Genomic DNA, 23,735 nt, shown 5'->3' on the forward strand with positions numbered 1-23,735 from the left:
TATTAGAAATATCTGAGAGTCGGGCGGTGGTGGCGCACGCCTTTAACCCCAGCACTCGGGAGGCAGAGCCAGGCGGGTCTATGAGTTCGAGGCCAGCCTGAGCTACAGAGTGAGTTCCAGGAAAGGCACCAAAACTACACAGAGAAACCCTGTCTCAAAAAACCAAAAAATAAAAATAAAAATAAAAAAGTATTATGTCCAAACTGCCCTTCCCATGTCCCCCTCCTGCCTTAGCAAGCTACTCCTCCGTTCTCTTTCTCGGAGAGTGCGATATCAGTGCCTTGTCTCCCTCACTGCATTTGTATGAAGCAAGTATCTTAACAGCCATTTGGAGCAGCACCTCGTGGAATTAAGTATTTTAAAATGCTGTCTCCCTTATACAAACTCTCAAATTCAGCAAATATACCTTTTATAATATAAAATTCTCTGTCTCTGTCTATCTCTCCCTGTTTCTTACTCTCTGTCTCTGTGTGTGTGTGTCTCAGTCTCTCTGTCTTTTTGTCTGTCTGTCTGTCTGTGTGTGTGTGCGTGTGTGCATGTGTGTGTGTGTGTGTGTGCACGTGCGTGCACGCGCTCACGTGCGCACACATGTTTGGAACAAGATCTTGTTATATATCCCTGACAGGTTTGGTTCTTGCTATATAGCCCAGGCTGGCCACAAACTCATGGTAGTCCTCCTGCCTCAGCCTAGGATTTCAGGCACATACTACCATGCCCAGCTTATACTGTGAAGTTAGAAATGTAGTGGTGTCAAAATTAGAAAGATGAAACTCTGTCTCAAAAAACCAAAAAAAAAAAAAAAAAGATGAAACTCTGCTTTTCTTCAGTGTAAGACAATTCAAACAAAATGGTTATCGTAATTTCTCTGTGTTCTCTTTCAGTTGTTATTGCTGCTGACGGAGTACTGAAGGTAAGGCTGTTTCCTTTCATCTGGAGAAAGTTGTTCATTTCTGATGGAGGTCTCATGACTGATGATCTCTCATAGAGTTGGGTAAAAAGCTGATGTTGGTTCCTGTATCCTCAGATCTGTGACTTCGGTGCCTCTCGGTTCCATAACCACACAACACACATGTCCTTGGTTGGAACTTTCCCATGGATGGCTCCAGAAGTTATCCAGAGTCTCCCTGTGTCTGAAACCTGTGACACGTATTCCTACGGTGTGGTGAGTGTGTTTCCCGTTTCTTGTTCACCAAGGGACATACGAGGGGCAAACAGCCTAGAGAAGCTTGTGTCTGAGACAGGAGGATCACCTACAGTGGCGGCATAGGGACAGAGCTTTCTAGTCGTCACAGTGTGTGCTTTGATCACTTGTGACTCCAGTTATCTGCCCTGCGTTGAGAAGAACGATCACTGCTTCCAAGAAGTGAATAATGCAGAACCTGATCAATGCTCCCCCACTCCCGTCATCTCCCCCTCCTCCCAACCCCCCAATCCCCACCCTAAATGCACTGTGCGGGGTGGAAATAGACTGTAGAATAACTGTGTAATTCACTGATCCTGCGGGTCTCATGGAATACACTGCATTGTAATAGACTGCCCACATGGTGTGTAGACGCCAATAACCGCCAAGTGAGCCAGGCTTGTGCATCTCCAGAACTATAAAAGAACATGTAGTCAGACCAAGTGAGCCGGGCTTGTGCATCTCCAGAACTATAAAAGAACATGTCGTCAGACCAGATAACCTTACCCCAGGTCTGCTGCAAGTCCTACAAAGACATGTGTTGAAGTTTGTTACCGGAGAGTGACAACCAATGGGAACAAGGGTAGATAGAATGTGGGGAGGAACCAGGTAAGGAAGGGTCCTTTGCGAGGAAGAAACTTCTGGTAGGGTAGCTCCTGGTGCAGGAAGGAATTCTTTCTGGCCCCTTTTTTGAAGATGTTTTTTCCCTAAAATGTTGTACATGCTTTATCTCTAGATCTCGTCACCATCTAGGCCACGTATACCATGTCCCCATTTATATCACCTTGCAAGAGGGACACTTTCATTGTAAGAACTAGCTCACGCCCCCTTGGCATACCCTTCTTCCTGAGGTGGGAGGCAATGGCCAGAGAAGGACCACACGTCAGGCACGCCCCTTTCCCCTGTCAGTCTGCTGGCTTCCCTCTGTGTGGGGACTTCCCAGTTGTCTCGTGCTTCTGAAATCCTGAACTTCTTATGCTCAGGTGAATTTTGTTGGCTATTGAAAATAATTTCAAGAATAGGTATATTTTTAGCTAAAGTCTAGGGTTTTTGTTTTTGTTTGTTTTGTTTTGTTGGTTTTGTTTTGTTTTCTGAGACAGGGTTTCTCTGTGTAGCCCTAGCTGTCCTGGAACTCGTTCTGTAGACCAGGCTGGCCTCAGACTCACAGAGATCCATCCTTACACCTCTGCCTCCCAAGTGCTGGGATTAAAGGCGTGTGCCACTATGCTCAGCAAGTCTTTGGTTTTAAAGGATGACACTGGCATCCACTTTAAATGTCTAATTCCCCTTCGTTCTGAACGTTTCTAAGAATGGAAACCACATTACTACTGAAAGTGAAGAAATAGTTCTCAGTGATAGAAGGGGAGAAGCAGAGCCATAGTTCCAGAGGACACCAGCTTCTGAAGCTGCATTCTGTGTCAGGGGTCATTACAGTATAATTGTCTCACACTCATTTGGAAATTCCGAAAAGGGGAGCTTTGTTACAGTTGAAGACTTTTTGTGCTAGGGCTTAGCTGGGAGGTGGAACACTTGCCCAGCATATTCAGGGCCCTGGGTTCAATCCCCAGTACTACAGAAGGAGAAAAATGAAGTCTTTTGTGAAATTATTTTCTCTTACCAAGTTACATTCCTTTATTCGGGAAAATGATGGCTTATTGAGTTAGTCTCTGGGCTGGACAGCAGCGCGGGTGGATTGACATTCCACGTAGCGTGTCTGGCAGTGCCCGGACCTCACTTCATGCTGTTGAACAGAAACCAGTGTGCTTTTGCTATAAGGGGCCAGGCAGCCATGGCTTCAGCTTTGAGGGTGCTTCCATTCTGGCAGCTGAGGCTGCTCCGAAACTCCTTAAACCTGACAGAAACGCTCTGGGCTTTGCAGCAGGCCAGCCTCTGCAGACCCGTCTATGGAGCAAGGGGGTTCGGGAAGACGTCAGAGTGGCCGAAACATGTGGGTCGTTTGACCATAGTCCAGCTGGTCATGTGACTGAGCAGGAGGCCAACTCTCCTTGCATGTGCAGGTGTATATGAAAATAGAGAAACGTGCTTAGACAGTAATGGTTTTAAATTAGCTTGCACAGTTTGTTAGTCAGATGGTTTGCGGCTTATTTTCTACTCCAACAGTCCATTATTGTATTTCCTTTGACAATTCTCCCCAAGCCTTGGAATTTCCCTATTGAAATTTTTGACCTAAAGTCACAGCTATGAGTTATGTATAGAATAGCCTTTTAGTTTCAGGATTACTGCATTTATGAAAATAAAGTCTGTATCACTTTGTTTCAAAAGCTTCCAGATGCCTGGACTTGATGTGAAATGCACTGGTCTGCCTTTCCTTAAAACTGTACCCTTTTGGTGCCTGTAGCCAAGAATTAATGCCTTTTCCCCTGGAAACCAGAGCTGCTGAGCCATGACTTCTGATACCGAGCTAAGATCTCTCCTGTGACTTTAAATCCCTTTGGCAGTTCTCACTGATCACTTCCTTAAGCACAGTCTGAAGCCATCTTTCCAGAGCTGTAGGTTTTCCATTTGTTCAGAAAAACCTTTCACTCCAGAGACTGGCCACCGCTTTTGAGAGACGGATCTCTGCATTCACACAGGAGGTCTTCCGTCTACATGTGTACCACCCTGCCTGTGCGTGCCTTGGTTTGGCTTCCTTGGGGGGGGAAGGATGGTTTTGTTCTGTTTTGTTTGTAAGTCAAGGGCTTGCTATGTAGCCCTGGCTGACCTGGAATTTACTATGTAGGCTAGGCTGGCCTAGAACTCACAGAGATCTATCTGCCTGTTACCTAACCTCTGGTATTAAAGACATGAGCCATCCTGCCAGCTAGGAAAGGGACTTAACAGGAACTTAAGAAACCATTTCCTAAAACACATCCACACTGCCAGGATTACACTACACCACACACCAGGTGCAGCTTAGAACCCCGACTGTCCCGTCCCCTGACTGTGTAAGTCTCTATTCCAAATTCATGCAAGAGCCTTCCTGCCCTTGAGTTGCAGAAATAAAAATGTTTCCCTGTCTCTTCAAAAACAGCTTCTAGGAGGCCGAAGAGATGGCTGCTCCTCCAGAGGACCCCAGTTCAGTTCCCAGCACCCACGTGGGGGTTGATAACTGTCTGAAACTCCAGTCCCAGGGGATCTGATGCCCTCTTCTGGCCTCTGCAGGCACTGCACACATGTCATGCACAGACATACCTTCACGCAAACAACATAAAATAAAATAAATATACATCTCAAAACAACAGCAAAGCCAGCATCTGGGCCCGAGAAATGGCTCAATGTGGCTAATGGTGTTTTCTGGGAAGCCTGAGGAACTGAATTTAATCCCTAAGTTAACCCACATGGTAGGAGAGAACAGAGTCTCACAAGTCGTCGTTGTCTGACCGCCACATGCATAAAATAAGTAAAGATAAAAATCATCTTCTGCTGTTAGTTTCTCTTTAGGTGAAGTTTGGCTGAGAAGCCTGGCAGGCCTCACAGAGAACTCTGTCAGCAGAACTCCAGTTAATTTAGTGATGAGTATGCATTATTGCGTGTAACACCTCTCCTTCTGTTCATTCTAAATAAGCATCATCCGTGCAAGGGGAAAAGCCAAGGCTTGCTCTCCAGAACCCTTTGTTTTAAACAAACAAACACGAAAAGCCACTGTGAGTTCCCAGTGGGTTGGACACCAGAGAAAGAGAGAGTAGTTGTTCCCATTGAGGCCATGTTAGGCACAGGAGTTTGTGGTCCTCAAACTTCAAAAATGGCATCAACCTAAAAACAACAGTATGCTTATGCAGAACTGTGGTGTCCCTTCAAAAGGAGGAGCATCCTTCTAACATAAACCATCCCATAGTTCATGAAGAACACAGGTATCAAAGTGTTGGTTTTTGAAACTCACCCACAAAAGCCAAGACAGGTTTTTGCTTTTTGCCTTTCTCGACTGATAATCTTGTGTTGCTCTTAACACATGGCAAGACTACCAAGCCTTGCACTGCCTTCAAAGAAACTCCTGTTTCCAAGCAGTGCTAGGCAGGCAATTGTCCTTTCCCCATTTAACAAGAAAGGGGTGTTTATGCACCCCCAGAAGAGTGTCTCCTGAAAGATTGGGAGTATGTTGAGTACATGATCTGCTAAAAAGAAGAACCCAGATGACTGGCAGGCCAGCCTTGGGAGAACCCACGGCCTGTCGCCCTCCCTGGTGCCAAGGGTTACCTTCCTAGGAGCTTCCAGCCAAAGCTCGCTTGGACTGCACTAGCTTAAGAGGCAGCCTCTGCAACTTGTCTGGAGCCCTGTTCCAGAACCAGCCAGGCTCAGGTAATGGCTTCCTATTGTTTGTGAGAGAAAAGGCAGACACACACAGTCTCATCCAAGTTTCTGCTCTGTACACGGAAAATAGAAATTTTCCTTGCGAGTGCAGTTTGGCTGGGAGGACATCTCGGTATACAATGAGTTGGAAAATATTTTTAAGGTGAAAGATCACAGCAGTGTTTGGCCTGCGTCCTCGGAACTGGTATTTTAAGGCATCGGCTTAATGTATTTTTAGACCTCCGAGTGACTTCCTCAACAAACTTACTTTTTTTGTGCCAAATGTCATTTTTATTGAATGTAGAAAAAAGCCACCCTAACTGGTTCTGCTTTCATTTGGGTACATTCCCAAATCTGGGGAATTAATAAAGGGAAGTCATGGGAGGCGTGGAGACTGGAACCAAACAGAAGACCTGTGTCGGTTCCAGAACTTGAGGCTTCTGGCGGTGAGCTCCTCGATCTGCACGGTTTTGAATCCCTCAGGCACCTCCCTTGGCTGTCGTAGCTATTCAGAGACACAGATGGGGGACGCTGGCCAATTGTTTCTGGGTTATAACTCTTAGTTTATTAGACTTTTGGTATTCTCCAGGTAAGTATTTTGGTCTAAAAAAAATGAAGAAGAGGTACCTTGTGATGCTATTTCCTCAGACTCTTGGGGCTGCATTTTACTCTGTAGAATTCAGGCAGATTCTGCATGTGGACACACATTTGTGTGTGTGTTGTGCTTGCCCACCCCCCCAGACTATGAAAGGGGGAGGCGTGAGTTGTTCACCTGAGTGTTTGGGGGCCTGGAGCATCTGACTTCTTTGCCATTGCCTCCTTATTTCCATTTTCGTCAGCAATGCCGAATCGATCCATTCCCCGCTCTTCACTTCCTTTCCTCCTCTGTCCCCAGTACCAACAGAGTGTGGTCATCACAGCCAGTTGAGGGACTTCATTTCCTGCTCAGCCTAGCTCTGCCCCCTCCCCTGCCCAGGCAGGGTGGCAGGGTGACTCCATACCTGTGCTGCCTCCTACCCTCTCTCCCTCCCTCCCAGCCAGTACTAGAATCGTCCCCTCTGGGATGCCCCTTACCTTTCCTAATCACTCGTGTGACTCACATAGAATTATTCAGTAGCTCTTCTGAAGAAGTACCTTACACACTTGATTAAAAGCCCGAAGAGGCTTCAGGATTTTTTTCCCCTCATGCTTGAGGAGCATCTGCCAATTTCCCTGATTTTCTTGCTAATTATCTTCGTATTAGCCAGCATTCATTTAACATGTTATAGCTTGAACAAGTCAGCAGGCTGACTGAGGCTATGATGGGTACACAGTTAAAGGCTTACAGGACTTGCTCAAACTGAGCCTTACCCTCCAGCTGGACCCTATGTAGAAACAGACTTGGGAGTTTGCAGCCAGGGAGAGCAAACGCTACTGTGCAGAGTCATCCCAAGTCTTCCTTGGCTCCACACCTACCGCAGTGCCTGCTGTGTTCCTGCTAGCCCTGGAGTTTCCCCATCCCTGGAATCACATGGGACCAGAGCACAGCCTCCGAGGAAGGAAGCAGCTTGTATCCCTGCTGTAGCTGGCATCTCCCTCGGTAGCTGAGTGTCTGTAGGCAAGTTTATCTGACTTTCCTAGACACCCATTTCCTCACCTGTAAATTGAGGATAATTTCTGAGGCTTGATAATGTTCAAGGGGACACATGTAATGGGGATTTGGAGCATATTAGGCCCTCAATAAATTATAGTGGTTGTCATATTATGATAATTAGCAAAAATAGAATTGCCTTTGTGCTTTGCAAAGTACTAGTAGACCAAACTTTGTGGTGTCGGGCTGGCATGGTGACACATGCCTGTAATTCAAGCACTTGGGAGGCTGAGGCGGGAGGATCCTGAGTTCAAGGCTAGCCTGAGCTACATAGCCAGACTCTGTCTCAAAAAACATTTTTTGGATGTCTATTTGAATAAAAAGAGACAGCAATTGGGTGTTCAAATCCCCATCAGTCAGTGTTTCAAGAGAAGCCAAAGTCTGCATCCTGACACTAGCTTGCTTTCCTTAGCATTTCCATTGATGGTCATCGCCTCACTTGAGTTTTACACACAGTTGGGGGCACATATTCACTCATGTACACAGTCAGCCTATATGTGTATTAAATGTGTGCTATACTTTAAAATATGGCACAATATATGTATGTAGAAGTGGATCCCTTAGACTGACTCATTCTGAGGGAAATTTGTCCAAACCACAAAATCTAAATGTTATCATTTTACAGATATCTGCCAGTAAGGGGCAGATGAGTTTGCTAGTGATTTGAACTGGAGACTTTGTTTTTTTAATGTGGCCATTATTGAACCTTTAAAAACTGTGTTGAATTCCTGGTTACTATCTAATTAAAAAATGTATCTGAGATTCAAGGCAAAAAAGACTGCTCTCTAACAAAATACAAAACCTAGTTTGTGGGAATATGTGAAAATCCCAGTGAGTAAAAAGATCAAGTTTAATCACTAATTTAAAATCTTAAATGTAGACACTCCAATTCCTAAAACAAGTTTTTTCTTTATATACAAAGAACATGAAAGTATATAACATATGGTAGAAGTCCTATGTATGCATATATACATACACGTCTAAGTTTCTACAGAAGGTTGGCTACCTCTAGTAATTGGATACAATTAAATGCTAGCTACGTTTTCAGTAATATACCAATATAAAGTACCAGAATAAAAATTCCATTTTCTTTTTGTTACAGGTTCTCTGGGAGATGCTAACAAGGGAGGTCCCCTTTAAAGGTTTGGAAGGATTACAAGTAGCTTGGCTTGTAGTGGAAAAAAACGAGGTAAGACTCCGTTTCTCCATTCAGGTGCATAGATCAGAAAACAGTATTGGGGTTTTGCAAAAGACTTTTTCATCTTCTTCAAATTGAAAGTAAGTTCACGCTTATGGAAAGATTAGCAGTAGGAGCTAACACAAAGGGTCAAAGTGATGTTATTCCTCATGAATGGACCCTTTACATCTAATTGTTGCAGCTTCACGTCGTGATGCTGTAGATCAAAAATTGTACAAGTACTGTACTAGTTTCTCAGTCTCAATTGTAAAACCTGGGGGTTTGTTCTTAGTGATGAAAGAAGCCATTGCGTCCAAGGTAGGGGAACAGTTTAACTGCATCTCCTGCGTTTAGGACATCTTTTTTACTGGCCGGGAGTTGATATATCTGTAAGAGACCTTCAGCTACTTCAACTTACCTCTCCCAGCAGGAGTCACTATAGTACAAGAAACTGTCGCTTAGATGAGAATTTCAAAAATAAAAGAAGAAAAAATAGTTTCAAAAGGGGGAAAAATTACAGTTTTGCCACCTACGTTGAGCACTACATTGAAGATGAGCTCCTCACTGGAATTGGCGAGGCAGTGGCACAAGTGCTGCCTTCCTCATGCAGAGTCGCTCCATTTCAAAGGGACTTCAGTGGCGTAAACACCGTTTGTGCTGGGTCCCCAGCCTCGCCTTTCTTCTGCCCACAAATTGAGGCTTTCAGCTGGTTGGACCTATGAGCCTACATCAGAGAACATGGCACATCCATATCAAAGAGAGCAACTACATTTTGAAAGGTTTCAAATTGTCACTGAAACGCACAGCCATGGAAATCTCTCAGCATAAGGACGAAGCATCCAATGTTACGGCATTAGGAGAACTTAGATGGCTTCCTGGATGGGCACGCTTGTGCTTGCAAGGCAAAACAACTTATTTCCAGGAACTTCTTCATTTCCATATCTGTGTACAAAGGCTGAGTGAGTCCTTAAAGTAAAATCATCTCCAGAAGAATATCTAAAGATAGCCCCTTTTAGCGCTTTAACAGAACTGGATTGACCCCGTGTGAGCACAGAGCAAGCTAGGTTAATCAGAAAGCCACTGTTGGCCAGGAAAAACCAAGATTCTGTCTCCTGGATCCCATTAACCCAGAACTACCTGACTAATTTGTCCTCCAGACTCATTGGGAATGAGTGGCACATTGCGGTGGCTGAATTCGATGGGAAAGGGCTGCCAGCATAAGAGGTGCAAAGGACTTCCTTGCAAGACCAGGCCCCACTCATTGCTTTGCAAGAGCTGTTAGGTTTTAATTAGATGATAGTCATTTCCCGTGCACTGTACAGTGAGGCCTCTCATGGGATAACTAATAGTTTGGGACATGGGGACCTACTGCTTCCGTTCTGTGTCTTTTGCCAGAGAGATGGTTGAGTGTTTACTTCAGGTTTGACGAATCCAAGTGAAGAGAGCATTGACCTTCAGCTGACCCGGAAGCAATCTCTACACTATACAGAATACCTTAGGAAAGGGATTTAGAAAGCCACCCGGATCCTCCAAAGTTGACAGAATAATTCCTATTTTGCAATTTTTTTTTTAATCTAGAGAAAAGCAGAACAGGTGCAATTCAATGCATTTCCAAAGCATTGGCTATTTAAAGCTGAAGAGATTGGCAGCCTCCATCCTGCCTGAGGGCTGGGAAGCTCCCACTGACACCCCTCAAAACCCCATAGCATCACACACAAGGAAGCCACTTCCTTCTGTCCCCTACAGATCCCATTGGACATACTGCGGTGTCTCCACTGAGTGGCTCAGAGCCGATGGAGACGGCTCAAAGGCTTCCTGAACCGTTGTTTGTTAAAGAACTGGGAAGTTGAGAGAACCCCATGCTGACCTAAGTTCTCTCAGCTTACCAATGAATTGAAGTAAAACTGGTTGAATTAAGGATAATTATCTGCTGCTCCCATTCTACACAGTACTTACTTGTCAAAAAAAAAAAATGTGGCTATTAAGCCTAGATGGGATTTCCAGGGTTCCATTCAAGGTCTCTTCATTCCATCACATTGGAGGCATTGGCTTTCCAAACAAAATCCGCTCACAAAGTGTTACAGCAGTTCCCGAGACTGAGTTCACTTAATAACAAAACAGAGACTTCAAGAAACATAACTCATAAAACCTCTTCAGCTCCCAATATTTTATTTATCTTTACTGTTGAATACTTTCAGTTATTGGGCTGGAGAAAGGTTTCCATATTTTCACATCTTCATTTAAATAAGAACGATGTGTTTAGACTGCCCAGGAGAGATTGTTATTGTGATCTATGTAGTCATTCTATAACATCTATATCCAATTAGTAGGGTTGCTTTTTTAAAAAGCTTTTTATATTGAAATAATTATGGACTCCTAAGAGTCTGTAAAAAATATTATAGAGAATCCTGTGTACCCAGTTTCCCCACTGCGGATACCTTATATAGCTGCGGTGGCATCCGAGCTGGGCAGTTAGGGTGGGACTGTGTTCTTAACTAGGTGGGAATCCCTCTATCACCTTTTCCTCCACACAGAGCGTTCACCCCGAGCTACAGGAAAATCGTGCTTTCTAACATTACCTCTGAGGATCTTTGCTTCTTCCTCTTATGGAATAAGGCTTTTGACTAATCATTTTTTTCTGATGTTAACCCCTATTAAAAATAGATTCATAAACCCTTGTTACACCTTACCAAGTGAGCAAGTGAACCTTACAGAAGGCATGAGCTTAAGAGGGTACTACTAAGAACTGTTTTTAATATTCCTAGGAGATACATATATTTGCTTTCTTATTTCCATGAAAATCAGTAGGCCTTCAGAATGTTTTAGAGTATAATTTCTACTTTTATAAATACTTGGATTCTTGTATAAAAATGTGTTTTGTTGTAAATAGCAAATTAATTAATGTAAAAAATATCTTCATAAAACTTTAAATTTAATTGAGACCAGTGGGCTAGCTTAGCAGGTGAGGCCCTTGCTACCAAACCTGACAACTTGAGTTCAAGTCCCGGTACCCACCTGGTGGGAGAGCACCTGCATCCTCAAATTGTCTTCTCACCTCAACATGCACACCACAGCACAGGTGCGCTTTTACACACACACACACACACACACACACACACACACACACACACACACACTAAATTAATTAATTAAAATATATTTTATGTACAAAATTTTTTAAACTTAAAATTCAATCTACTACTCTAACTTCAGAAAGATAAAAACTTAAATATTTTCACATCTTATGTATAAAATGGTGCAAAAAAATTTTTTTAAATACCCTACCTACTTTAGTTATTAGGAGACACTCTACTTTTAAATGTGAAACCTTTATTCTAAAATGTCTAAGCTGTAAGTAATGCTAGCGCATAGTACAGAGATCTGGCCATTTCGGGATGTTTGGAATCATTAGGAATGCATTAAAATTGTGTAATCAGGACATAAATACTTCAGATGCTATTTTAAAGTACTTTTTAATACACCAAAGAAATCCCTTACATAAAAGTCCGAGTCTGTGATTAGCTGACACTTGACAGTATTAGATATTAAAAACTACCTTTTCTTTGTGTGATGTTTGAAATGTGTCTAAAAAGGCTTTCCAGTAAGAAGAGAGGACAAAAGTCCCCCAACTTCAGCCTGTTGGCATTGCCTCCATTGGTAACCACCGAGGGTTGGCTGCGCTGAGGTGCGTTCATCCAAAACCCACTCCGTTTATTTGTAGAGAGTACACGCAGGTGCATGCGTGCATCTGTAGCATGTCCTCATTCATTCCCACCTGCCAGCCTTCTTCTGTTTTTTAAGCAAACAGCTGATTTTCCTTCAGATCTCTGTAAAAAATGTGCAGTTCACAGCATAGTAAAGTAACAGTTGAAACATACTGTTCCGTTCTGTGAGGTCAACAGACTAGAAGTTTGAGAGGCTTGACATAGCTTTCATTCGGTGAGGATCTCTTTATTCTGTTAACTTTATTTTGATGTGAAGATTGTGTGTGATTCTAAATGTAGACTATCAGTTTTCTTGCCCAGATGCTCATCTTCCTAGTTCTATGCATAGCTTCACCCAAATTCAGTTTTAAATTTTCTATTTGTAAAATTTATTTGGCAGACAGTTCCAGGGAGTTAAACCTTAGTGCTTTACAGCTGCACAGTTCTACACTCCACCACATCCAGCACCCCCGTACACACACACACACACCCTCTGCACTGGAGATGCAGCCCAGGGTTTCCTGAGTGCACGTTGCTCTGCCACTGATGGGTCCCCAACCCTAGTGCTCTCTTTCTAACGATGACATTGACGGCCCTTGCTTTACTGAAGAAAGCCAGAAAACCTCAGCTCACCCACATGCATCACTCTTCAAGTCAGTATAACCCTGTAATATGAAGAATAAGTGGAAATACTACCGTACACACATGCTCAGGCAAGACCTTGCTAGACAAGATGATGAGGCCATTTAAGGTGCTTGGCCTTGTGGTTAAATGGCCCTAAGGGCTGCAGACACAGCCTGATGGAGGTGAGCTGTGTTAATGACGTAGTTCCAAGACCTGCACTGTTGCTAGTGACAGTCCTTAAAATTGTAGTTTGGTTGTGAATAATGCAAAAAAAAATCACTCTCCTTTGATTTCTTATGTGTGGGCGTTGCACTCTTGGGAAGTCTGGTTCATTTGAAGTCTGGTTATTTGAAAACGGTTCAAAACTATTTTCTGTTTATTTGTAGCTCCGTTAGATGCCAAGTCCAGAAAACTGTAAACTTTATTTTGTTTACTAGGCTAACATAAAGCCACATGGAACATTTGTGATTTGGTGGTTTGCAAGAGAGTTCTTGATTGTATGATGCTTTATATATATTGAAGGCTGTCTAGTCATCATTAGTTTTTATGGGGTGGAGGATCAAACCCAATTCCCTATACATGCCAGGCCATTTTGTTGCTGTTACTGAGTTATTGGCTGGCCCATCAAGCCTTTTAAAACAAAACTTCCTCCTGGGGATAGGGGCATATCATGGTCTGTGAGAGAGTCTAGAACTGTAGGATGGGAGAGTAGGACTGATCCTCACAAGCTGATCTGTTTTGTATCAAGTCCATTTCTGCCCACGGGTGTGCCCGAAGGTAAAGCCATAATGAATCATGCATGCTGAATGGCACATTCAGAATTACCAGTGCAAAAATGCAGAATGATCTTCTGTGCCAAAGATGTTTTCAGAGCCTCACACCTATTGCCAAACTCAACTTGTTTCCTAGTTACCTGGCTGGTGTGCAGGAATCACAAGCTGCCTGTAAAAACATAGTAATAAGTTGGTGATGTTAGCGTTGTGTCCCAGCTTGCCCCTCTCCTGCTGTAGTTTCTTTGAGATGAGATCGCTTTGTTGCATTTGTCAGGATGAACCTGACCTTTCCAACTACCGTGATTTCCATGTGGGAAAGCGGGATTCTTTGGAGGTTTGCCAGGACAGATCTGTGCGTGAATTCTCCCGTTATCTATTAACCCATGGAAGCTTTAAGTTCTGTGTCTTGTTTATGCTTGTAAATTAGCTCTTTGATGGTCCTTCAAAGGACATTCCCTTGTCTCAAAGAGTAAAAGCCTTGTTTCTTCTTCTGTTTGCCTCCCCTTTGTAGAGATTAACCATTCCAAGCAGCTGCCCCAGAAGCTTTGCAGAACTCCTACATCAGTGTTGGGAAGCTGACGCCAAGGTACTTTTGTTATTGTTCGAACTTCGGAAATTTTACCTGTTCGTTTTTGAGTTTTTAACACTTGGCGTAGGGAAAAGCATTACGCAGCGAAAGTGACTGCCGCGCCTGCGCGCCCCGATGACTGCTGCAGCCCCGTGTTGACGTCTCCATGTCTTGACCTCTAGATCAAGTGACCATTATCAACTCTTCCTTCTTTCAACAGCACTCTTTGGCGTTCTTGACTCAAAACACAATTTTGTTCTTTTGCTTTTAATCGTGACCACTGTGCCTTGTAAAACAGTACTCACTGGCCGGGCGGTGGTGGCGCATGCCTTTAATCCCAGCACTCGGGAGGCAGAGGCAGGAGGATCTCTGTGAGTTCGAGGCCAGCCTGGGCTACCAAGTGAGTTCCAGGACAGGCGCAAAGCTACACAGAGAAACCCTGTCTCGAAAAACCAAAAAAAAAAAAAAAACAGTACTCACTATATGTGAAGCTGTGTTTCGAGCACTTTCTATTAACTAACTCTTGGTTATAGGAGCTGATCTCACCCTTGGCTCACAGATGGAGAGCCAAGGCCCACACAGGTTAAATGATGAGTCAGGGGCACATGACTTGTAGTGGTGGGGCTGGATGTGATCCTAGACAGTCTGCCATGACTCTTAGCATCTACTCCATTGCCTTTCTGTCTAACTGAGGAGCAAGCAGAAGGTATGCTTTGCTAGAATTCTAGTGTGCGCCCCCCCAGGGGCGGGCAGTTGCAGGGGGAGTCTTTGAGCTGTCACAATAAGAAATTCCAATCCTAGACTTTCCTGCATTTATTACCCATAAGCATGGATTGCCAATATCCCTTCCCTACAAAGATCAGCTTTAAAAAAAAATACTCTTGGATACATACAAAAATAGTTATGGACAAAATGATGCTGGTCGTGAATTTGCTTCAAAACACAGTGAAGGTCAATGGACAGCAATACAAATTAAATATGATTGGAAGTGATAAGTTTTGAAGCTCAATCATAGAATATAGACATACTGTTTTGTGTATGTTTAGATTTTCATAATAAATATCATAATTTAAAAATGAGTCTCACAGATTAAATATTAAAACAATTGAGTGATCAAATTCTAGAAAGAAACAAAATTCATAATTCAACTTTGTCTAGTTTACTAGAGGTATTACAACTGATTCGAAAATAGAGGCCTTAAAAAATAACAAAGAAACCTAAAAAATATGGAATTCTTCCTTAATTTCTACCCATTTCCAGTCAGAGCCCAGGAATGAATGGGCAATGTGCTCCTTTGGTGGAAATGGCTTAGAGACAAACTGGGCGTGTGGACAGAAGTCGTGTTGATTCATGCAGAATGTTTCCGGCACATTGTCCCACACTGAGAGCAAAACACAGTGACACTCCCACAGGAGCCCCGTTGGGAAGCCTCCTACCCATGTGCTTCCATTCTGGGAAGATTCAGTCGCTGGACTGCAGCCGTGTGCATCCTGCCTTGGCCCTGGCGTCCTGCAGCCTCCGGCCACTCAGCTCTGGAGACTTCCGGCAGCCTCTTTCCAAGTGGAGTCCTATATAGCTTAGTGTTACTTTTCTTAAAAAATATGGCATTTGGATAGTTACTATCCAAATTTTTATTAGTACATTGTCAATGCTGTGACAAGTTGAGTGTTCCACCCTACCCCTGTTTAGACCCTCTTATTTCCAGTGTGTGATTTTTTTTTCTTCAAAATGTGGGGTGTTAAGCATTAAGCATTATTTAAGCATTAAGCATTAAAAGGAATGTACGTGTTGCAACTAATTAGGTTAAACTATAAGCAGATTTTGCAAGTTTATTTTCAAACATGTACTGTTTAAATGTTATCACATTACCTCTACTTCTGTGTCTGTTAAAACATACAGTGATTTCAATAGTGTTTTCTTCCTCTCCTGCTTCATTGGAAATTTCACCTGAATTTATTTGCATTGAATTAGATTAGTGCAACCAGATCTCTAGAATTGTGATCACATTTCAGTATGATTTAATTTCTTAGTTGAAAACATGGTACTGTACTAGTAAAACCCTAAGAGTGTACACTTAAATTATAATATAATCACCCCATGCACATGGAATTTAAGCCCAGAGCAATAACTATAAAACTGGCGTGTCTTTAACATGTAGGAAGTAGAACCTTCTTTAGGACCAAAAGAATCTTGTGTTCCAGCCACATGAAGTATAAAGAAAGCTTGAAACTGATTTTTCCCCTTAAATTCATGCCATTTTATTCTGATAAAAGTATTCCAGGCCACTGTATTTGATTTGATTGGACAGTGGCTGCAACTCACATTTCCTCACATGCTAATCTGCAGACACACCTCACATGCTAATCTGCAGGCACACTCACCTGCTAATCTGCAGGCACACCTCACATGCTAATCTGCAGACACACCTCACATGCTAATCTGAAGGCACACTCACATGCTAATCTGCAGGCACACCTCACATGCTAATATGCAGGCACACTCACATGCTAATCTGCAGGCACACTCACATGCTAATCTGCAGGCACACTCACATGCTAATCTGCAGGCACACTCACAGGCTTCCTTCCCTGAGCACACTCTTTCTCCAGTAATATGCCACTGAGTCTTCCCTGACACCCTGCTAACCCTTGTCCAGACCCAGAATCAGTCTGGGTTACTGCCCTAGCTTGTATAGTGATATCCTTTCTTGCTAAATGGATTGCAGGCTCTGTGAGGGAGTGTGTGTGTGTGTGTGTGTGTGTGTGTGTGTGTGTGTGTGTGTGTGTGTGTTTCTATAGCACTTGGCAGCAATAGAAAGTAGATGCAGAAGCCAGATCACAGTAAATTTTCTGAGAGGTATATTTTCATTCTAGGACTTAAAGTTGGTGCCATCCTATGGTATATGGTCTATGGTATATATAGTAATTGGTTAAAGTATTGTATTTCCCTTTTCAGTCCTTAGACTTTAGAGCATTAACACTTAGATTACATTATACAGCTTCCCTGTAGGGCTGGTGTTCTTGTGCAGGGAAGAAGAGAGACACATAGGAAAAACATGGCATTGTATGAGTGACAGAGCATACTGGTGCCTAAATCATATGCTCAAAATATTTTATTGGAGTTGGAAATGTAACTTAGTTGATAGAATACTTATCTAATAATCACAAAGCCCTGGGTTCGACTGCCAGCCCTGTGTAAACCAAGAGTGGCTGGTCATGCCCATCATCCCAGCACTAGGGAAGCAGAAGCAGAAGATTAGAAGTCTCTATAGGAAGTCCAAGACCAGCCTGGGATATTCAAAACCTATCTCAAAAATTAAGTTATGTGGATGTATGCCTAGTATGTGAATGACAGTAAGAACAGAAAGATGAGTATTGGCTTGTCTTAAAATGGCTTCCCTGAAGCTGATGACTAGAGAGAAGTTGGTATCATACTCTACGAGACAAAAAAAAAAAAATTGAAGTTTAAAGCATAGCCCAGGTTCTGTGACCAGCTTCCTGTGTAAGGCTGGATAATGTATGCCTTTCTGAACTAGTTGTTCTATGTATGAAATGGAAATAGCAAATAGAGACGTAAGACGTGAAGATACTTTATAGGTGGTCCTCGTTGTGACTTCTTTTAAGATAGGCAATCTGTACACAACACTCCAGAGGCACCTGAGCCCTTCAGAGGAGCAGCCGTGGGTCCTAGCAAAGTACTGTGTTCTGCAGCCAGCACACCTGAGACCATCACTGCAGAATTCTACATTGTTGAACTCCTGGCTCCAGTAATCCTGCCTCAGCCTCCCATATAGCGAGGACTACTGAAATGTACCACTGCAGCCAGCTGTGGCTGCATCTAAAATGCTCCTCCTGATAATGTATGAGAGTCAAGTCTAACTGTGATGTAAGATTTTTTCTTTTAAGGGACACTTGTCATCTGAATATAAAGGAATTTAATTTTGTTTCAAGAATAGTTAAATGTAAGGGAAAATAAGTCTTTAAGAGTTGATTAGGTGGGCTGGGAATGTAGCACGATTGGTGGAATGCTTGCCTAGTATGCACAAGGCCCTGGGATTAGTCCCCCGCGCTGTATAAACTAGGTGTGTTATACAGCCCAGTATGTGGGAAGTAGAAGGAAGATCAGGAGTTTGGAGTCATCCTCAGCTACACAGAGTTGGAGGCTAGCCTGGGGTCTGTGAGACTAGGATTTGTTGTTGTTGTTGTTGTTATTGTTGTTTTCTTTCTTTCTTTGTTTAAAAAAGGAATCATTAGCTCCTGTTGCTACTTTTCCTTGCAAAACAAAAATCCTATGTTTCCTATGTTTATTTTGTAACCAGTTCTAGTGCGAAGTCACACTTCTCTTCTTTTTTTTTCATTTAAAACCTGACACAGGATGGAAGACAGGAAGATAGGAGCGAAGTTTAAAAACACAGGCTCGTTTTCATGTGTCCTAGTTAAAGCCTTTTCCTACGTTCATCAGTAACATTTCATCACGCATGCTTTCTTCACACACACACACACACACACACACACACACACACACACACACACACCATTTGTGTATGCACACACATGTGCGTGTGCCCTTAAACAAATGAAGACCGAAGTCAATAAACATCCTCATTTTGTATTTCTGAGCTATGGGAAAGAGCTTTTCTTAATAATGTCAGAAGCACCCGGGTCCTGAGAGCAAGCCCCCTCAACATTGTTCCTTCCTGTTTTTGTGCTCCTAAATCCAAATGCGTGTTTTAATTGCTGTAGCTGTAATTAGTTCTGAAATGGTGTAATTATGAGGCATGATGAGGAGAGAATGTGCATCATCCTTTTATTATCTTTCTCCATTTTTCTTTTAACCTTTTGTCTCAGCCTTGGCTGAAGTGGAAAGAGGTGAGCATAGACAGTGCCTGTTAGAGACAGACTGAGCGCGTTTTTTCAGTTGCTGCCTACAGCATGGTACGGTGTCCTGGGCCAAAGCTGCCTTCAACGTGGGATAAACCTTGAGAACAGTGATGTTACTGTGGCTTTCATTGTTTTTTCCCGCACCAGTTGATTTGGGAAGTTTCATTAGTCCAATAGGTTGTTAAGCAGATATTGCCCACCCACACACATTTTATTTAAAAAAAAAAAAATGGGGGGAAATGGAAACATTTGTATGGTAGATAGCAGAATGTTCAAAGTGCATAATCTAGTAAGTTTTTACTATCTCTACCACATGGATAGGTCTTTAATGACTGAAGATTTTCTTAAGGCATTCTTGGTCATATCTCAAAATCGGACTTGGTACCTCTCTCCTTACTGACAGAAGACTACTCATTATCCTAACCTGACGCCCTGTGATTGAAAAAATCACCCTGTCTATCCTTATGGATAATTAATGCAGATGAAGAATTCGGCTCCCTCCACCCGTGTGATCTGATGACTGTAAACAGTCAGAACCCTGTCACGGTCTGTCGTGTGTGGCTGCACTTCCTCCTGCCATTTCTCCTGAAGTCTCACGGTGGTTCCTTTTTCTCTTCTTCAGAAACGGCCATCATTCAAGCAGATCATTTCAATCCTGGAGTCTATGTCAAATGACACGAACCTTCCTGACCAGTGTAACTCATTTTTGCACAACAAGGCAGAATGGAGGTGGGTAGCGCCGGCCGGAGTCCCAGCCCACAGCTTCAGTGATGTGAGCCAGATGCCTGACGGACAGTCCTGGTTTCCCAGCACGGCCTGGGGCTGGGTGGAGGCTGAGATTTATATCCTTGCATCCATATGGAAGTTTCTCTGTATTGGTTGTCTTAGCATGCATCTAAGTATTTGGGAAGAGTATTGAATCATATATTCTGAAGCTTCTCTGTACACATTCTGTGTGAGGAAGCGTTAGCCTCTGTCCAGAAAAAAAAAAAAAGAATCTTTTAAAAAAAACAGCTATGTATCCTGTTCACCTTGCTATGTATCCTGTTCACCTAGCTGTCTGCTAGTCCCGGGAGCGGGGAACCTATGAAAACAGGTGAGATGTTATAAACCCTGGCAAAACAAATCAGCAAAGAGAGAATTGTATTGTGTAAGTGGAAAAAGTAAATCCAAGATGAAACAGTTGGACCAGGTCGAATGACGCAGGGAATATAAATAGCCTGTTTGGGAGCTGGACGCTGTTCCTCCCCTGACTCAGCAGAGATTTGAAGTAACTTCATCCCTGCTCCTGATGTCCCTGGCAGTCACACAATGCCCTGCGCCATCTGCTGGTGCCAAGTCGGTACTGCGTGCACTTGAGCGCCATGGGGTCTTGACTGCTGTCTGTCAGTACACTTTACCATGGGCTTTCCGTTTGATTGACACGTTACAATGGCCTTGCTTATTTTCATTCCTTTGAAATAACTACCTAATACCAGTCACTTTCGTGAATTTTTCTTGGCAATACAAAATTAATGCGGTGAGCTCCAATCTAGAGCTGAGGCTTTTTTTTTTCTGGTCTGAAATAACAAAACCCTGGTGTGACATTGTTTCCTGTAGTCACAGGTCAGTAATCATATCACTCCCCCTCAAGCTCCCTGTGTGGGTTCCACTGCTTTTCAGACAAAGACGGAAACGCTTGCCATTCAGAAGACCAACTATCTTGAGCCTGCCCCGAGCTTCAGGCTCCACAGAGGCACGTCCCTCTCTGACCAGAACCTCTGCAGTGCAGCCTCTCCAGCTGCACACTCCTCCAGCCCCACCTCCCCCAGGTCCCACTAGCCATCTCAGTGACTGTTGACCTAGCTCATCTGCAAGGGAGCAACCCCCACTCCCTGGCCAGATCAGTGCCACTGAGCTCTGAGACCACCGTGTTGTTGTGCCTCAGCGCCGGAGTGTTGGAATAGCAAACTGTTTCATGTATCTCTGTCTCCATCTCGTCCAACAGCAATTGCTCGATAAACATACGGGGAAGGAAGGAAGCAAGGAAGGAAGGCAGGGAGGGCAGGCAGAGAGCATGATGGTAGTGAGGATGTAAACAATGCTGCTCTTGTACCCAGTGCATTTGCTTAGGCAGAGCCCTTAAACCTCTCCTGGTTCCGGCGAGGCTGATGCTCTCTAGCGCAGGGCTGCCATGGTGAGTACAACGTCCCCGGACGTGTGGCAATCTCTCCAGCAGCAGCCTCAGAAACACCCATGTTAAAACGCTAAACGTGAGAACACAGGTAACCATCACATTCTGTGCTGGCGAGCCGCATGCCGGAGAAGCAATGGCTAATAGAGCATAAACAATGAAATCCAATCCTCCGATCTGAGCGTGTAACGCAGGGGTTCCCCTAGGAAATGCTATCTGATCTGTGAGCCAGAGGACTAGAGGGATTTTTAAACTGGGAGTATTGGTGTGTTTGAGATAGGGTTCTTTAAGGGTGCCAACAAAGAAAACAAAGCAAAGTTAGTAAATTTTTTTTTAAAAATTGAAATTTTCTATATCCAAAAACAATAACCATCCTAAATAAGTTTACAAGAGAGATGGCATACAGTTATAACTTTCTTCCTTCATGTGGTAGAACAGAGCTTCTCAGCTGTTTGGTGTCTAGGACTCCAGTTCACTCTGTGTGTGGGGGGGGGGCATTATGTGCATGTGTAAGTACAGGTGCACACACGTGTACAGGAACAGAAGGAGGATGTTGAATGACCTTCTCTATCACACTCTTTCCTTGTTCCTTGAACCAGGAGCTAGGCTGAGGGCAGCAAGCCCCAGTGACCCTCCCGTGTCTGCCCGGTACAGACGGCACTGGGGCTGTAGACACACTACCACGTCCAGCTCTGTATGTGTGCCAGGATCCCAACCCAGCTCCTCATGCTTACACAGCAAATGCCCCTACCCAAAGAGCCATCTCTCCAGCAGCTCTAGTTCACTCTTAAAAATTACTGGGGACTCCAAAAAACTTTTGAGTAAATGAGTTAATATTTATTACATTAAAAATAGAACTGAAAAATCATAATATATTTATCAGTTCATTTAAAAAAATAGTAAAAAAAAAATAAAAAAAAATAGTAAAAAAAAATAGTAAATTTGTGCCGCTGAAAAGACGGCTCAGTGGCTAAGAACATTGGATGCTCTTTCAGATGACTGCACTTAGTTCCCAGCACCCACATCAAGAGACTCAGATCAGATGGTAACTCCAGCTCCGGGTGACCTGATACCCTCTTTGGGCATCCACACACTTGCATATATACATACATGTGCAGACAGATACACACATACATACAAACAAAAATCTTTTTAAAACACTAATAAATTCTGTTCTGCCTTCAGCCTATGGCCCACATGCCATAAAACATCTTGAAAAGTCCATGTTCTTATGAGAGTAGAAATGGCCAATTCTGTGACGATGCCATCTTGAAAACCAGTTAGGTTTTTTTTTTTTTTTTTTTTTTTGGTTTTTTTTCGAGACAGGGTTTCTCTGTGTAGCTTTGCGCCTTTCCTGGAACTCGCTTTGGAGACCAGGCTGGCCTCGAACTCACAGAGATCCGCCTGGCTCTGCCTCCCGAGTGCTGGGATTAAAGGCGTGCGCCACCACCGCCCGGCGAAAACCAGTTAGGTTTTAAGAACCCTCTGAAGTGCTCCCCTGGATCCCCAAACATGCTACAGTGGCTGCCTTTTGTTGTTGTTGTTTGTTTTGGGGTTTGTTTTTTTTTTTTTTTTGGTTTTGGTTTTTGATTTTTTGTTTTGTTTTGTTTGGGTTTTTTTTGTTTGTTTGTTTGTTTTGGTTTTTTGAGACAGGGTTTCTCTGTGTAGCCCTGGCTGTCTTTGAAAACTCACTCTGTAGACTAGGCTGGCCTTGAACTCAGAGATTTGCCTGCCTCTGCCTCCCAAGTGCTAGAATTAAAGGCATGCGCCACCACCACACGGACAGTTACTACCTTTGAAACAGCACTTTAATTAAAACAACATTCTAATGGACATGAAAGGGCATTTCACAAGAAGAAATTGACTAGTGCTATCATCAAGTAAAATGCTGCTGCTGCTGCTGAGGATGTGGGAAAGGAGTCCTTATTCATTGCTGGTGGATAGTGAACTCTTGTGGCCGCTGTGGAAATCAGGATAGAATTCCTCAACAAGACAAAATGAGAACTTCCACAAGACCCAGATGCACTACTCAGGTATGCACATGTCCTAGTCGGTGTTCTACTGCTGTGAGGAGACACCATAACCACAGCAACTCACATAAAAGGAAGCATTTAATTGGGGCTCGCTTACAGTTTCAGATGTTCATCATGGCAGGGAGCATGGCAGCATGCAGGCAGACATGGCGCTGGAGAAGGAGCTGCGAGTTCTGTGCCTGGATCAATGGGCAACAGGAAGACACAGACACTAGGCCTAGCTTGGGCTTGTGAGTCCTCAAAACCAATCCCCAGTGATACACTTCCTCCAACGAGGCCACACCTCCTAATCCTTTTCAAATAGTGCCACTCCCTGGTGACTAAGCATTAAAATATATGAGCCTATGGGGGATATTCTTTTTTTTTTTTTTTTTGGTTTTTGATTTTTGGCTTTTGGTTTTGTTTTGTATTGTTTTTTGAGATAGGGTTTCTCTGTGTAGCCCTTGCTGTTCTGGAACTTGTTCTGTAGACCAGGCTGGCCTGGAACTCAGAGATTTGCTTGCCTCTGCCTCCTGAGTGCTGGGATTAAAGGCGTGTGTCACCACTGCCTGACTATGGACACTGTTCTTACTCAAACCACCACAACACCCATAGGACAGAGCAACACATCCCTAAGACACTGGCACATCCTGCACTGTACACACTAGCCAGGAAATGTTTCCTGTCTGGTGTCCACCAGTGGACGAATAAAGGAAATGTGGTACCG

General features: G+C 43.5%; 1 protein-coding gene across 3 annotated transcripts in view; it reads left to right on the forward strand.

The window, feature by feature from the left end:
- Map3k20 (mitogen-activated protein kinase kinase kinase 20) overlaps nucleotides 1–23,735 on the forward strand; it is a 164,825-nt gene that overhangs the window by 85,431 nt on the left and 55,659 nt on the right. For all 3 annotated transcript variants that reach the window (XM_052724230.1, XM_052724231.1, XM_052724232.1), the window contains 5 exons: nucleotides 882–910; nucleotides 1,025–1,162; nucleotides 8,200–8,286; nucleotides 13,887–13,961; nucleotides 19,446–19,552. In XM_052724230.1, the coding sequence (XP_052580190.1) occupies nucleotides 882–910; nucleotides 1,025–1,162; nucleotides 8,200–8,286; nucleotides 13,887–13,961; nucleotides 19,446–19,552 (436 nt within the window). The remainder of the gene's footprint in view (nucleotides 1–881; nucleotides 911–1,024; nucleotides 1,163–8,199; nucleotides 8,287–13,886; nucleotides 13,962–19,445; nucleotides 19,553–23,735) is intronic.

The sequence above is a fragment of the Peromyscus californicus genome, unplaced genomic scaffold (genome assembly GCF_007827085.1).
Source record: "Peromyscus californicus insignis strain IS unplaced genomic scaffold, ASM782708v3 Scaffold_7__1_contigs__length_154581171, whole genome shotgun sequence".
Classification (NCBI taxonomy): domain Eukaryota; kingdom Metazoa; phylum Chordata; class Mammalia; order Rodentia; family Cricetidae; genus Peromyscus; species Peromyscus californicus.